Source organism: Nycticebus coucang, chromosome 13 (assembly GCF_027406575.1).
Source record: "Nycticebus coucang isolate mNycCou1 chromosome 13, mNycCou1.pri, whole genome shotgun sequence".
Classification (NCBI taxonomy): Eukaryota; Metazoa; Chordata; class Mammalia; order Primates; family Lorisidae; genus Nycticebus; species Nycticebus coucang.
Genome location: NC_069792.1, coordinates 7,099,989 through 7,117,358, shown reverse-complemented (window position 1 = coordinate 7,117,358; position 17,370 = coordinate 7,099,989). Strand labels below are relative to the sequence as shown.

The following is a 17,370-nucleotide window of genomic DNA, read 5'->3' as shown; positions in this document are numbered from 1 at the left end:
TTATTTTGTAAAGCAGGAATTGTTACTTTCATTTTTTTGTTTAGTTTTGTTTTTGTTTTTTCTTTTGAGACAGCATCTTACTCAGTTGCTCTTGGTGGAGTGCTGTGTTGTCACAGCTCACAGCAACGTCAAACTCTTTGGCTCAAGTGATCCTCTTTGCCTCAGCCTCCCAAGTAGCTGGGACTACAGGCGCCCACCACAATGTTTGGCTATTTTTAGAGACAGGGTCTCACTCTTGCATAGGCTGGTCTTGAACTCCTGCAGTCAGGCGATTCACCCGCTTCGGTCTCCCAGAGTGCTAGGCTGTGAGCCACCATACCCGGCCTGTTATTTTCATTTTAATGAGCAAAGTGTCAGACACATTTAATTACCTGCCTAAAATCCTAGCATAAGTGCCCTACATGGATCAAATTATCACTTATGTCACTAGACCCAATATCAATATTTCTTTATGATTAAAACAAATGTGATGAGAAAGGTGAGGGTTTTAGGATTAATGAATGAGACACCATAATGCTAACTATACATGCCTCTAATTACTCATCTGCGGGAAAAAAAAAAAGAAAAGAAAAAAGAAAAAGGCGGTGCCTGTGGCTCAGTGAGTAGGGTGCTAGCCCCATATACCAAGGGTGGTGGGTTCGAACCCGGCCCTGGCCAAGCTGCAACAAAAAATAGCCAGGTGTTGTGGTGGGCACCTGTAGTCCCAGCTACTCGGGAGGCTGAAGCAAGAGAATCGCCTTAGCCCAAGAGCTGGAGGTTGCTGTGAGCTATGACGCCTGGGCACTCTACTGAGGGTGATAAAGTAAGACTGTCTCTAAAAAAAAAAAAAAGAAAAAAGAAAGAAAAAAATTATGCAATTCTTAAAGCAGTTTTCATGTAAAGAAAATGAAGAGTTTCTCATTAGCACTCTGCCACCGTCTTTGACCCCTATTTTTCCTTAAGAATGACAGTAGCTGTGCTGGGTGTGGTGGCTCACACCTGTAGTCTCAGTCACTCAGGAAGCTGAGGTGCAAGGATTGCTTGAGTCCAGGCATCCAAGACCAGCCTGGGCAACAGAGAGAGAGCTACCATGTCTAAAAACAAAGATAATACCAATGGTTGGTCCTTAATGAGGGCTAACCGTGTTCCAGAGACGCAGAATCCTCTACAAACATTGACTCGGGTAGTCCTCATGACCGTGCTATGAGATATGTGTCATTATTTTTTCCATGTTTCAGATGGAGAACCCAAGGCACCGAGAGGAGAGCTTCATTTCTAGACTCACCTCTGTATCCCCACGTGGGCAGAAGAGTGTAGGGAGTCTAGAGACAGAGAACCTGGGTTTGAATTCTGGCTACCTTACCAGCTGTGTGAACTTGGACAAGTTACTGAAGTTTTCCAGTACTTGAGTTTCTCCCTTCCCTTCCCTTCCTTCCCCTCCCCTTCCTCACTCTGTTGCCTACGGTAGAGCACCATGGTGTCATCATGGCTCATAGCAACCTCAACTCCTGGGGCTCAAGTAATGCTCCCACCTCAGCCTCCTGAGTAGCTGGGACTACAGGTACATGCCACCACACCTGACTTATTTTTTCTATTTTTAATGTTTTTTTTTTTAGGCAGGGTCTCAGTCTGTCACCCTAGGTAGAGAGCCGTGGCGTCACAGCTCACAGCAACCTCCAACTCCTGGGCTCAAGTGAGTCTTCTGCCTCCACCTCCCAGGTAGCTGGGATTACAGGCGCCCGCCGCAACGCCTGGCTATTTTTTTTGGTTGTAGTTATCATTGTTATTTGGCAGGTCCGGGCTGGATTCAAACCCGCCAGCTCTGGTGTATGTGGCTGGTGCCTTAGCCGCTTGAGCTACAGGTGCCAAGCCAAACTGTAAGCTTTCTGATGAAATGAATTTATGTGTTTGCATAGTCTGAATGGTCACACAGTGCACAATGGCTGCATAATGTTACATTGGGTGGAGGTAATATAGTTCACGGGGCTGTTCCTCATCATGGAACGTTTGGGTTGTTTTCAAATTTTTCCTTATGTGCAATGAACATCTTCATGTTTATGTTCCCTCCTCCCCCAAGTATTAATGATTTAAAGGGAGTAAATCTGGACAGGACTGAGGGCTGAAAAACAAGAGGCAAAGTTGTATCAAGACAGTGTCAGAGGCAAAATGGAAGTGGTGACCGGGCATGGTGGCTCACACCTGTAATCCTAGCAGTCTGGGAGGCTGAGGCAGGTGGAATGCTTGAGCTCAGGAGTTGGAGACCAGTGTGAGCAAAAGAAAGACCCCATTTCTACTAAGAAAAAATAGAAAAAACTAGCTGAGCGTGGTGGCAGTTCCTGTAGTCCCAGCTACTCTGGAGACTGAGGCAGGATTACTCAAGCCCAGGAATTTGAGGTTGCTATGTTGAGCTATGACACCATGGCACGTTAGCCTGGGGCAACAGAGTGACAGTGTGTCTCAAAAATAAACACGCAAATGAACAAACAACAACAACAACAACGAAAAGAAAAAATGGAAGTGGACAACTGCACAGCCAGTCCAATTAATGCACCATCATGCACAGCTGAGGGATGAGGCAACAGCATACACAGGACAAGAAAATGCAGATCTGGAATGAAATGCGCCTACAGGCTTGGGTCAGAGGTGAACTTTAAAGGACTCTAAGCCATCTTGCATCCCATTTCATTATTGACAGCATGGCCAGTGCACGAGTGAATTATTATGATTTTTTGAGACAGAGTCTCACTTTGTCGCCCTCAGTAGAGTGCTGTGACGTCACAGCTCACAGCAACCTCCAACTCCTGAGCTTAAGTGATTCTCTTGCCTCAGCCTCCCGAGTAGCTGGGACTACAGGCATCCATAAAGCCTGGCTACATTTTAGAGACATGGTCTTGCTCTTCGTCAGGCTGATTTGAACTCCTGAGCTGAAGCAATCCACCCACCTCAGCCTCCCAAGTGCTGGGATTACAGGCATGAACCACAGCGCCTGGCCACATTATTTTTATAACAGGGTATCATTGGATTTTACTATTCTGAAATTGTTAATTGATGATATATAAACTGGTATCTAAAAGTTGTTCTCATTGGTATTATGAATCTTCAAAGACTAGCAGTGCCTGGCACTTATTTAATAAATGCTTACATTTCTTGTGTTTGCATACTGTTTGCATTTCGTCATATAAGTACTTTTGTCCTACTTAACTTACTAGAAAAAAAATGTAAAGAAAATGAATTTGAATAAAGAGAACATGTCTTAGGATAGAGTTAGACAATTCTCCCACCCAGTGCTGGGGTGCAAGTTGAGAAGAAACCCCGCCCCCAGCCTGGGAAGGGGCTGGTTCAGAGCCCCCTGACCCCTCATTGGCTCTAGTGCCTTCAGCTCCCAGGGCTACAGTCTGGGAAGCCTGAGATAATTCAAGCAAATACACCCAGTCTAGGTCCTCAAACAAGTGCTGTGATAATGACAGTGGTGCCACCTTATTGCGGGGGGGGTGAGATATATCCAAGGCCCCCAGTGGATGCCTGAATCTGTGGACAGTAAGGAACCCTGTCTACTCTTTTCTCATATATGCATATACATACTTTTTTTTTTGCTTGTCGCCCTCGGTAGAGTGCTATGGCATCACAGCTCACAGCTTAAGTGATTCTCTTGGGCTTAAGTGATTCTCTTGCCTCAGCCTCCCAAGCAGCTGGGACTATAGGAGCCTGCCACAACACCTGGCTATTTTCTTGTTGCAGTTGTCGTTGTTTAGCTGGCCCAGGTCGGGCTTGAACCCACCAGCCTCAGTCCATGTGGTTGGTGCCATAATCACTGTGCTATAGGTGCCAAGACATTTTTTTTTGAGACAGTCTCTCTTTGTCACCTCAAATTCCTGGGTTCAAGCAATTCTCCTGCGTCAGCCTTCCAAGTAGTTAGGACTACAGGCGCCTGCCACAACACCGGGCTATTTTTAGAGATGGGGGTCTCGCACCTGTGAGCTCAGGGCAATCTACCGGCCTTGGTCACCCAGAGTGGTAGGATTACAAGCATGAGCCACCACACCTGGCCAATGACTGGGTATTTTCTTAAACATTATAAATTATTACTATTTTGTTGTTGTTGAGACAGTCTCGCTATGTCACCCTGGGTACAGTGCCATGGCGTCACAGTTCATAGCAACCTCCAACTCTTGGGCTTAAGTGATTCTCTTGCCTCAGCCTCCCAAGTAGCTGGGACTACAGGCGCCCACCACAATGCTCAGCTATTTTTTGTTGCAGTTGTCATTGTTGTTTAGCTGGCCCAGGCCGGGTTCGAACCCACCAGCCTCAGTGTATTTGGCTGGCGCTGTAACCACTGTTCTATGAGCGCCGAGCCGAATTATAAATTATTTTTAAAAACCCCGCAAAGGTATTAAGAAACCTAATACAAAGATCTTTAGTGAGCCACCACGCTTGGCCTTTGTTACACTTTTTTTTTAAGGAAGTTTTGTTTCTCCATTTAAAAATATTCTGTGAGTAAAAGCCATGCCTTTAAAAAAATGTTTAGTTGAGCTGTTTGAACAACTTTCCACCTTCTTTGCTTCCCTAGAATAGGAGTCACTAGCTTCTTCACTTCTGGTTTATTCCAAGCAGTGCCAACAGCTTCATTTTTTTAACCATTTTATCCACATTTGGCTTCTTTTGTGAGATTTTATTTGGACAAGAGTTGCACATATACACTAGGACACATCACAAGTCCTTCTTAGTACTAACGATCTGTAAAAGAGTCTATGAATTAGTTATTTCCCTGCGTGATTGGTGGGCAGGACAGTTTCAGTCTTGGTTGGGCTTCATTCCTGTTCTACTCAGATTAAAGTCATGCATGTTCAGGAAGACAAATATGTTTCAGTATTAATAATAAACAAGTAAGAAAATGTATTGTGCAAAGTATATGCACGAAAAGTTAAGTGGCAAAAAACTAACAATTACTTGGATTTGGAAATCTGCTTTCACCCCACCTGCCACCCGTGAGTCAAGTGTATAGAACTGTTTATGACTAATGCTGGCCGGATTCCGAAAACGGTGACCTGTTTAGAACATATACATGCACTAATGATACATATAGAAAAACTCTAAAAATCAAGAATATTTGGATTTTGATGCTACAAATAAATAAAAAAGTAATCTCACACATAACGACCAGCTCAGTTGCGGGGCACTCATGCATAAATTGCAGGCTCAAGAGACTAATATAACCCTACTCCAACTAAGTTTTTTTTTTTTGAGACAGAGTCTCACTTTATTGCCCTCGGTAGAGTGCTGTGCTGTCACAGCTCACAGCAACCTCCAGCTCCTGGGCTCAGGCGATTCTCCTGCCTCAGTTTCCCAAGTAGCTGGGACCATAGGCGCCCACCACAACACCTGGCTATTTTTTGTTGCAGTTTGGCCAGGGCCGAGTTTGAACTCGCCACCCTGGGTATATGGGGCTGGTGCCCTACCCACCGAGCCACAGGTGTGGCCCCCAACTAAGTTGTTTTTAATAGAGTAGTTTTTTGCTGGTCTAATACTTCTTGGAAAGTCACTCCAATTTATTTCAATTTCCCTAGCCCTATCCCAGCCTGAATTGTGTTTTGTCTAATGTTTTACCATGCTTACATTATTATTATTTTTTTTTGTAGAGACAGAGTTTCACTTTATGGCCCTCGGTAGAGTGCCATGGCATCATACAGCTCACAGCAACCTCCAACTCCTGGGCTTCGGCGATTCTTCTGCCTCAGCCTCCCGAGTAGCTGGGACTACAGGCGCCTGCCACATTGCCCGGCTATTTTTTTTTTTTTTTTGGTTGCAGTTCAGCCAGGGCCGGGTTTGAACCTGCCACCCTCGGTATATGGGGCTGGTGCCCTACCGACTGAGCCACAGGCGCCGCCCCATGCTTACATTATTAAAAGATAAAGGTCTCAAACCCACGCCTCAATGGTCAGAGTTGTATGTCACTGTCTTGTTTTCTACTTGTAAAAATGACCAAACAAGCTTTCTAGATGAATAATTAAGCAACACATATTCCTCTTCCCTTCACTGCCATTTTAATAGAAAAAGAATATCAACTACTATATTACAAAATACATTTCACATAGATTTGGCAATGGAAAATTTAAAAACACTATCTTTATAAAAGGATGTCAAAAAGCACATTCCAGATGAAGCAAAGACATGCAAACTGGATAGTTCTAGAAGAAAGTCTAAATAAGTAAATTTTTATTCTGGGAGAGGAAAAGATACCTCCAAAGGACATAAAACCAGAAGCAACAACAACAAAGGACTAATAAATCTGCATAAAATTAAAAACTGATATACAGCAAAACCACAAACATCCTAAATAAGTTGAGACTAACAACAAACTAGAAAAACATACAACATTATTTACTTTGTAAAACCTATCGAAGACAAAGGGCTCTTCAGTTCACACAGAAATCATACGTATCAATGGGGAAAAGGTAATTCATATGGAAAAACTGAAAAAAGGGAGAAAACTATTAAAAAAGATTAAAAATATATATAAAAATATAGCTGGAGCCACTGCTGCCTGCGACATGTTCAAGGTACTTTAGAGTTCTGTGGGGCCGGCCAGCCTGAGCCTGCTCACCTTTAAAGTTTGTGCAGCACTGAAAAAGGGTCACCCCTGCAAATCCAATGAAGATTAATGACCTTTCACTCTAGTCAGTTCCCGAGGGTCAGTTCAAATGTGGAGGAGCCATGTACCCAACCTGAAGGCAGCATCTCACAGCTGCGACACCACTGTGAGCCAGATACAAGTTGGTGTCAGGAAACATCCTCCCAGACTAAGCCCAAGATGCAAAGTTTGTTCAATGGGGATTAGACAGCTACAAATATCTCCAACATGCCCCTCCTGGGTTTTTCCTAAGACTTGGTGTTACCAGTTTAGCTGGCCTTGTTGGTCTCCTTTTGGCCAGAGGTTCAAAAGTAACGAAGCTGGTGTATCCATCTGGTTTCATGGGATTAGCTGCCTCTATTACCTACAACAAGCCTTCGCATTTGTCCAGGTCGGTGGGGATAAATTATATGACTGGGGTTTCTGAGGATACATGTAGAAGATTTGTGGAAGGGGAACTTTCAAAAGCCAGGAAATGTAAAGAATTCACCTGGAAATAAGTAGAAAATTCCATTCTCTGCCCATTTTAATCAGATATAGGTAAACACTGGAAACTCCATATAGCAAATCAATATTTCAACAGAAAAATGGCAGAGAAATCAGTATTGAATGTATTAAACCGGCATTCTTCACCAGGAAAAATTACACTAGGCCTCTGTTATCTTGGGTGATATCATCTTAGAAGCAAACTAATCTGAAATCCTGTCACCTAGAGATAATGTGTAAGTCTCAGAATTCTTCATTCTCATGTTGCTATTTATGTACATAATTAAACTCCCAAGTTTTTTTTTTTTTTTTTTTTTTTGTAGAGACAGAGTCTCACTGTACCGCCCTCGGGTAGAGTGCCGTGGCGTCACACGGCTCACAGCAACCTCTTAACTCTTGGGCTTACGCGATTCTCCTGCCTCAGCCTCCCCAGCAGCTGGGACTACAGGCGCCTGCCACAACGCCCGGCTATTTTTTGGTTGCAGTTTGGCCGGGGCTGGGTTTGAACCCGCCACCCTCGGCATATGGGGCTGGCGCCCTACTCACTGAGCCACAGGCGCCGCCCTAAACTCCAAGTTTTAAAAAGAAAGAAAATATACCAATTATCACTCATAATTAAGGAAATGTGTATTGACAATAAGGTGCCATTTTCCTCATCCATGATAGCAACAATGAAAATGCTGAGAAGGCCCCTGCTGGGGAAGGGCTGGGGAAGGTGTCATCTAACTACTGAGGGTCCAACTGTATTGAGATGCTTTGACCAATCCATAAAAATTAAAATGTACATACCTGGCCAGGCACAGTGGCTCACGCTTGTAATCCTAGCGCTCTGGAAGGCAAGGCGGGTGGATCACTTGATCTCATGAGTTTGAGACCAAACTAAGCAAGACTGAGACCCTGTCTCTACTAAAAATGAAAAACTGAGGCAAGAGGATCACTTGAGTCTAAGAGTTTGAGGTTGCTGTGACCTATGACAGCCTGGCACTCTACCAAGGGTGACAAAATGAGATACTATCTCAAAACAAACAGAAGTTCAGACTGTAGCAATCTGACAGCTAAACACTCACACTATGGGTACACCTGTTCAACAACACATACTATACTTAAGGACAGGGCAGAATAATTGATAATTGTGAAAAATTGTAAATGGTCTAAGTTTCCATCAACAGGGAAGTGGTTAATTGTGGCATATCCAGAAAATGAAATGCATGACAGCTGTTTAAATAAGTGAGGTAGACCTACACGCACGTGTGCACTGATCCTGAAAGGTCTTCAGTATATGCTAGTAAAAAAAGTATATACAATACTTTTATAAAATGACTCAAAGTTAACAAAAAGAAATGTATCTAGCAGCGCATGAGCGAGAATAAAAAGCACACGAGGGTATACTGCAATTCTTCTCTCCAGAGAATTGTAAAACACTGTTACCTGGGGTTACCTTTAGATAAACGAACAAAGGACAGGGAAGTGGGTGGGAGACTTTTACTTTTCATTTTGTACCATTTTGTACTGTTTATGTTTCTAGCCTTAAATGTGTAACATTATTTATTTTGGTAGGGATTAAATGGTTGGAAAGAATAGAACTAATTCACTGTTTTCTTTGTATCTGTCTATATTAAAAAAATACGGTAATTGTTTTTATATATACATATACATACACACACAGATAGTAAACCAAAACATACAAAACTAAAAAAATACCCAGATGTACATAAAGACACACACACCGATGTCAAGCCTACCCTTTCCGTATCAGACAGTTCCTATCCTGCTGTACAACATGTAGGGTATAGTTAGGAACTATCCAGAGATCTCAGAGCCCTTCATTACACTCCTGTGGGTTCCAGTTCACATGGTGATACAAGAAGATGGGTAAAGTCTCAGGGAGTCGGGAAGACATCCCAAGGGCCTTATCTGAGCAACATTCTGACCACCGCACACCGCGTTTGTCCTTGGACTGCCTCACGGTCAGGTTTCAGAGGCTGGTCTTCGAATCAGGTCACCAAAATATGCAGTGATGGTTTTCAATTTGTTGTTAAGAAAGTTCTGTTCTATTTCCACTTGCCCTCCAGGCCCAGCTAAAGATGCCACCTGGGACAGGAGAAAGAGTCACACATACATAAGGATGATTTCAAAACAATGCTTTTGTTCAATCACTTTATCAAATAATAGGACTTTGGCTTTTTATTAAATCCTTTGAAGAAAGGGGCATCTCCAATATTCACTGTTACTTCCTGGGTAGGTATCAATACAGTATTTGGTGGCAAGAATTCTTGCTATTTCAAACTCTTTTGCTATCCTGGGTAAGACCATGGGGCTATGCTGTTGTATAGGACCTGTCAGGCCAATGCCGGAAGCCAAAGAAAGACCTCAGAGGAAGAGTTCTTTCTTTGCTGAGTGCCTCTGTCCTTTCTGCCTTATTGTCTGCATCTCACCCTCTTGCTCAGTCAACCATACCTCGGAGTCCCCGCTGTGCAGCACTAGGACACCTCATCTCTGAGCAGACAGCTCCAGTCCAGGCTGTGATCCCCATTCTCTTGACGAGTCTGTCCTACTAACGACTTTCTCTATTTGGTCTTTTCTGCTGTTCTCCTAACTTGGGCTACCTCTCCTCTGTCCATTATTATTTTGTGTATTTAAATCCTTTTTACAAAAATCGTGGTAAAATATATTGCTCTTTTTGAGGTCTACTATACTAGGCTATAGTAACTAACCCCTTTATTAGGAAGCTAAAAGCACCACCTCCGCTCACCTTCATATTTAACATCAAAAGGACGCCAATCAAATGAGTGGTAATAGGGCAATCAGCTGCTCAAGGTTCTTTGCTCATGACAATGACTGCACTCACCTTTGTCACACTTCAAAGTAACATTGTTTTACCCTAATTTCTTGCCCAGGTAAGGTTTTGTTTTAGTTAAACATTTCCCCCACATCCAATCTCTCACAGATTTATTACCTAGCAAATATATTACCTTCTAACACACGATTACTTCACCAGAACTCAGTTGATCAGGGTAGCAGTAAGAAAGATTAAGAGAAAGGGGAATGGCGCGGGGACCCCAGGCAGTCAGAGAACGGAAGACGCTGAGTGGCAGAGAAAGGGACACCCAGACTATCAGGTACAAATAACAGGAGACATGTATTTTCTGTAACTGTAACCAGCAAAATTGCAGTTGTGTACTTTTTTTTTAATAGACAACTGCCCAGTCTGGCTTGGTTTCGACAGTTGAACAATCTCATCTCAGTGGTGTTCTCCACACCAGCACATGGCTGTTATCTGGTGGAAGGGAAGATTTACTGTGCCTTACCAGTGAGTACGTACTTTAAAGTATTTCGACTTCCTTTTAGAAAAAAAGTCATAGATACAGAAATGGAGAAGGAACAATAGGTCACTCTATGGTATATTCTTAAAGAAATAAAAATAAAAAGTGGTGTTTGACCAAGGCAGTAAGAGCATCATTAACCCTTGCCCTCAGTACGAAAGAGACACAAAAAGAGGTGGGTGTGTTTCCGTCAACAGTAATAGATAAAACACACACATCCTACTATTTGTTCGTAAGGATTAAAGTGAAACTAGAAAAAGTTTTTATGTTTTTTGAGACAGTCTCACTCTGTCACCCTGGTTAGAGTTGCCATGGCATCATCATAGCTTAAGGCAACCTAAAATCCTGGGCTCAAGTAATCCTCCCAAGTAACTGGGAATGCAGGCATGCCTCACCATGCCTGGCTAGTTTGTCTGCTTTCTTTTCTTTTTTTTAGAGACAGCGGCTTACTTTGTTGCCCTCAGTAGACTGCCGTGGCTTCGCAGCTCACAGCAACCTCAAACTCTTGGGCTTAAGTGATTCTCTTGTCTTAGCCTCCAAAGTAGCTGGGACTACGGGCACCGCCACAACACCCGGCTATTTTTAGAGACAGACTCTCACTCTAGTTCAGGCTGGTCTTGAACGAGTGAACTCAGGCAATCCACTCACCTCAGCCTCCCAGAGTGCTAGAGCCTGCCTGTTTTTTTTTTAAAACAAGGAAAGGCACAATGAGGAATATGATCTTTAGCCAATAAAAGGATTTTAGGATTTTTTTTTTCTTTTTTTTTTGAGATAGAGTCCTACTTTGTTGCCCTCTGTAGAGGGCCATGAAGTCATAGCTTACAGCAACCTCAACTCTTGGGCTCAAGAGAATCCTCTTGCCTCAGCCTCCTGAGTAGCTGGGACTACAGGCACCCATCACAACACCTAGCTAGTTTTTCTATTTTTAGTAGAGACAAGGTTTTGTTCTTGCTCAGGCGGGTCTCAAACTCCTGAGCTCAGGCAGTCCACCCACCTCGGCCTCCCAGAGCGCTAGGATTGCAGGCGTGAGCTGCTGTGTCCAGCCTCAATAACAGGAATTTTGAGCAGCATGTCTAAAATATCCCTTTTTCACAATGATTTTCCTGAGCTAAGATATACCTGAGGTATAGCATTTCTCCTGGTCCTTTTAACAAGCAATTTAATTAAAGAACATAATATTAGCAAGCTGCAGTGTTCTTTTTTTTTTGAGAAGTGGGTTTGTGAAGTAGAGGGCAGAAAAGAACAGAGGCAAAAACAGGTTGGGTGAAGAGAACCAAAGCAGAGTTGAAATATCAAAACATGTGCTTGGATACAGCTAGCAGGAAAAAAGCAAAGGCAGAGGCAAATTTTAATCCTATTTCTACCATTAACTTGTTGTCTCAATCAGAAAGTCACTGAAAAAGCTTTGGCTTTCTGATCTGTGAAGTTGGAATACCCTCTATCTCAGATCCAAAAAAGGATATTTTGAGAAAAAGGAAAAACAATTTCTGAAATTTACTTAAAAAAAATTACAAGTACTATAAAAATAGACGAGCCATAAATAGAATTACATAAAAACTAATTTCTAAGAAGGTAGGGTAGTTTCTTTTCCTTATTTCTACCTTTTAGAGGTTGTCTAGATGTGAGTGCTTTGAGTAAGAAAAAGGAGCAAAGATGGGAATTCCCTGTGAAACACTTCATAAATTACTTAAAAACGATTTGCTGAAAGCTCACAGGCTTCTGTTCTAGGCAGTGGAGAGTAGTAAAAACCAACGAAAACGTCTCCGTCTTCATGAAATTTATATTCTAGCTAGGAGAGGCAGATGGTAGACAAAACAAGTGTGGTTTCTGATGCCGGAGAAAAGAGCAAATCTATGTGACAAAATATAATAAGAAAACTCTTATTTAATATTTAGAAGAAAATCGGGTGGCGCCTGTGGCTCAGTCGGTAGGGCGTGGGCCCCATATACTGAGGGTGGCGGGTTCAAACCCGGCCCCGTCCAAACTGCAACCAAAAAATAGCCGGGCGTTGTGGCGGGCGCCTGTAGTCCCAGCTACTCGGGAGGCTGAGGCAGGAGAATCGCTTAAGCCCAGGAGTTGGAGGTTGCTGTGAGCTGTGTGAGGCCACGGCACTCTACTGAGGGCTATAAAGTGAGACTCTGTCTCCGCAAAAAAAAAAAAAAAAAAAAAAAAAAAAAATATTTATAAGAAAATCTTAAAAACTTACTAAGATGATGTTACTTTCAACTGTTCTGACTAAAAAGAGTTTCTAACCTTGCCTTTTTGTACTTTGTCACACGTTCACAACATGATATTGTAAAGGTTAGAATTTTGGAGAGACTGTAAATATAAGTAATTCAAGTAAATAACTAATACTTTGCTTCAAGAAAGCTTAGTGCTGTCAACGCCTGTCGTCCTTATTTTTCACTGGAGGTTTAACTGACAGATGTTACTTGGCTCCTTCCTTTTCCTTAAAGTCTAATAAACGGAGGGGGGAGGGAAGGTAAGGTAAGGAGAGAAAGAATGGCAGTTAGAAATAGATCAGAAAACAAATTTAATATAAAAATGTACCAAATGAGAGAAAGTAACATTCAAATGGAATCCTAATGGAATAATATACAGTATAACACTAATGACCAGAACACTGTATTATAAGAAAGAGGAAGAAAAATTAGAGAACTGGAAAAAAAGGCATCCTAGTACTACATTAGAGATTCTATGTGCAATGTGCAAAAATGTGGTTAGAAGCCAATTATAGTAGGTGAAAATGAAAAGCACTTGGCCTACGGACCTGTCATGTGCCAAATAATACTGGAAGTGATTAGAAGCACAAAACAGGTCAAGGAAAGTGCCTTACTCACTAGTTCTTTTTTTTTTTTTTTTTTTGCAGCTTTTAGCTTGGGCTGGGTTTGAACTTACCACCTCCGGTATACGGGGCCACCACCCTACTCCTTTGAGCCACAGGTACCACCCCACTAGTTCCTTTTGATCCCATTTTCCTTTGTTACATCCAACTGACAATTACATAAAAATAAAGTTGAGTGAAAACTTTTTTTCTTTTTCAGACAGTCTCACTCTGTTGCCCTGGGTAGAGTGCTCTGCTGTCACAGCTCACAGCAACCTCCAACTCTTGGGCTTAAGCAATTCTCTTGCCTCAGCTTCCCAAGTAGCTGGGACTACAGGCATCTGCTACAATGCCCATTATTTTGTTGTTGTAGTTGTCATTGTTGTTTGGCAGGCCCAGGCTGGGTTGGAACCTGTCAGCCCTGGTGTATGTGGCTGGCACCCTAGCTGCTGAGCTATGGGCGCCGAGCCTCCAGGGCATTTTTTAACACAGTTCGTAGGGATGTTGCTCAATGTTGCTCTGCTCTCTGTACTAGTATAGACATATTATAAAGACAAATGATTTGAATTAATGTGACCTGAAAAGTACAAATGCTGTCATTTTCTGAGGCTATACATTTTATGTCTAGTTATGAAATAGATATAAAGGATAAGGCTAGGAGCCACACTGCTTATTATTTCTGCTCCGGGCTAAGAGACCAGACTCCCCACACCCATAGAGATTTCACAACAGACGTGTTACTAATAATGGTGGTGGGCAGCTTCCTTAGGGAGACAGACTAACCACCCTAGTCTGCTCAGAGACATCTATCCATGTTGAACAAGCTTACTACTTAAAATAGAAGCTTTTCACATCTGCAAAACATGGTGGGTTGAAAGCTAGTATTGGCTAGAATTCTATGGCTATTAAAAGGAAAAAAATGAAGAAAAACATAGCAAGATATAGTAATCAAGTTTTAGCTTGGGCTCCTGAACAACATTTAAGATTAGTCCCTGGGTTTCAATCACAATTAGAGAGAAGGAGAGAGAGAGAGAGAAAAGGGGGGGGGGGGAGAAAGAGAGGGAGGAAGGGAGAGAGGGAAAGAAATACATTATGTCCAAAGAACCTCTCACAAAAAGGATTTTCTAAATTATTAAGCTTTGGGGTTTTATAAAGTTTGGACAGCAAGGAATACATGTTCTGGAATAAACTCCAAAGAGAAAACGGGGATAAGAGATCAAGATAATAGGGGACCTAGAACTATATTTCACTGGCTACAGAATATAATTAGGTCACCCCCTACAGAAGGATTTTAATATAAGTTATATGTGTGTTAAGTCCACACTGTTTATGATAACATAAAAATTATCCAGAATACAATCCCCCTGGATGGGAAATTAACTGTCCTTTACAGACATTTCTAAGGTAACATGCAGCCTAAGTGTCAAAGAGAAGACTTTATACACTTTGGGAATCCAATTTATTTGCTAGATTCGGGTTTTTGTGACATTCCTTTTTTTTTTTTTTTTTTGAGACAGAGCCTCAAGCTGTCACCCTGGGTAGAGTGCCGTGGTGTCACAGCTCACAGCAACTTCAAACTCTCGGGTTCAAGCTATTCTCTTGCATCAGCCTCCCAAGTAGCTGGGCCTACATGTACCTACCACAATGCCTGGGTATTTTTTTGTTGCAGTTGTCGTTGTTTTTAGCTGGCCTGGGCTGCATTCGAACCCTCCACCTTCGGTGTATGTGGCCCTACCCACTGAGCTACAGGCGCCACCCAGATTCTAAACGTTCCTTAACAAAAAAGTCAACTTACTATAACTGATTTCTCTCAGTCTTGTACCACTATCTCCTATCACTGAAAAAAAATCCTACATATGGATAAATTTTCTCCACGTAAAAACTAAAAAGTTGATTTCCCTTTGTAATTTGATCTAAATTTAATATCTAACAAAACAATACACTTGAAAGTTTGCACTAACTTCCTTTCAGGCTTTCATTGTTCTCTAGGGTTATTACTCCCCCTAGAGGCAAGAAATATAAAAGACCTACCAACTGTCACACTGACAAGTTTTAAAGTAAACCAAAAATAAAGTTAACTTTTTCTCTGGTAAAGTGTTAATTTAACTAAAAAATATTTAATTAGTGTTAACTTTTTTTTTTTTTTTTTTGAGACAGAATCTCACTCAGTCACCCTTGGTAGAGTGCTGTGGCATCTTAGCTTACAGCAAACTCTAACTCTTGGGTTTAAGTGATTCTCTTGCTTCAGCCTCCCAAGTAGCTGGGACTACAGGTGCCTGCCACGATGCCCAGCTATTTTTTTAGAGACTGGGTCTCACTCTGGCTCAGGTTGGTCTCGAACTCGTGAGGTCAGGCAATCCACCTGCCTCGGCCTCCCAAAGTGCTGGGATTACAGGCATGAGCCACTGCACCCAGCCTGTAACTTTTTTTTTTCTTTAAATCAGTGTAACTTTTATGCTAAATGGTAAAGCTCCTATTGTTATTCAAGCACCCAAATAAGTCTTATCTGTATTTAATAAAGACCCTGATATAAGCCCAATAAAGATCATATAGCCTCTTACGAGATTAGTATAATATACATATTTACATATGAGAAAACTAATTATGAAATCAATAGGCTCAACCTTATCTGGAAGTCTAGAAAGCAGCTGAGTCATAAAAGCAGTAGATTACAGGCTTAATATCTTACTCCGAAAAGTAAAAGGATAGTGACTTTTTCTTCTAAGTGGTACAGCACCTTATTTCGGAAGGCCTAATGTTCAGACACAATGGATTGATTATAAGGGGATTCCATAACCTTGTAAGAGCTCAGGCTTATTAATATATTCATTGTTCATTTGTCTTGCTCCAGAGTTGAGTTCTCAGAGAATCTCAACTCTGGAGCACATTACAATCACTTGGGGAGCTTTAAAAATTAATTTATGCTCGGCTGGGCACCTGTAGCTCAATGGTTAGGGCATTAGCCACATACGCTGAGGCAGGTGGGTTCGAACTGGGCCTGAGTTTGCTAAACGATAACTGTAACAACAACAAAAAAAAATAGCTGGGTACTATGGTGGGCGCCTGTGGTCACAGGATGCTTGGGAAGCTGAGGCAAGAGAATTACTTAAGCCCAACAGTTTGAGGTTGCCGCGAGCTGTGATGCCACAGCACCTACTGAGCATGACATAATGAGATTTTGTCTCAAAAAAAAAAAAAAGAAAAAAATTAAGTTATGCTTGGGACTCACCCCGGAAAATAAACAACAGAGAATCATTCCCAGTGGACCAGCATTTAAATAACTACTCAGCTGAAACTATAAAACCCTTATATATGACACTGAAAGAACAGGCAATACCAAGAAAAAATAGGCAAGTTGGACTTTGTATAGACTAGTTGCAAGAATAGATCAAGGTAATCTGGAAGGGAAAAGCAAAGACAAACCACCAGAAAATATGAATATGAAGAACCGCCATTCTCATAAACGACATCCCAGAATAACAACAAGAACAAGGATGAGGAAAGCACAGTGGAAGATAAATTCTCCTTAAAAAAAAAAAAAAAAGATGAAAAACCTCAAATAGGAGTGGTCCTTAGAGTATCAAAGCAGAAAGGAAAAACCCACAACTAACAACATTACAGTGGAATTCAGAATGTGAGAGGCAAAAGATTTTTACTGGAGTTATTTGGTACAAAGCAGCCATATAGTAAGTTTTTATAGAAAAATCAACCAAAACATAAAGACAACATCAAAACTTTATCAGGTTGTTATTATATCAGATCCAATTATACTAGGGAAAAAAATAATACTGATTAAAGGTTCATGGTAAGAACTCAGAGAGAACATCTGAGCGTTAGTCAAGTGCTCTGCCCTCTAAGACACAGCTGAGATCAGTCCCTGGCCAAACTGGGGCATTACTGGTCTCTTCATTTGAGTTTAGGTTACCATTTTTAGGAAAACCTAAAACCTCTATCCTTAAGACAGGTTTTAGTAAGGCAGACCTTGGCTAGTTTAACTGTAGTACTTGAATTACAACCTGTTCAACTGTCCTTTCAACACGTTAGTTTGTTGACGGCTGAAGAGCTGTGGAGATGAAGAGGATGTAATATACATGGATCTGTCAGATAGTCTCAGTTTTTTAAATATTAAC

General features: G+C 41.8%; 1 protein-coding gene and 1 pseudogene across 1 annotated transcript in view; one reads left to right on the top strand and one right to left on the bottom strand.

Annotated features, from left to right (window-relative positions):
- The first annotated feature begins 5,832 nt into the window (after positions 1–5,832).
- LOC128563216 (MICOS complex subunit MIC26-like) lies at positions 5,833–7,789 on the top strand (annotated as a pseudogene).
- A 1,261-nt stretch (positions 7,790–9,050) lies between these two features.
- TGS1 (trimethylguanosine synthase 1) overlaps positions 9,051–17,370 on the bottom strand; it is a 49,497-nt gene continuing 41,177 nt past the window's right edge. Inside the window, exon 13 of the mRNA XM_053558414.1 lies at positions 9,051–9,184. Within this exon, the coding sequence (XP_053414389.1) occupies positions 9,062–9,184 (123 nt within the window). The 3' untranslated portion in view covers positions 9,051–9,061. The remainder of the gene's footprint in view (positions 9,185–17,370) is intronic.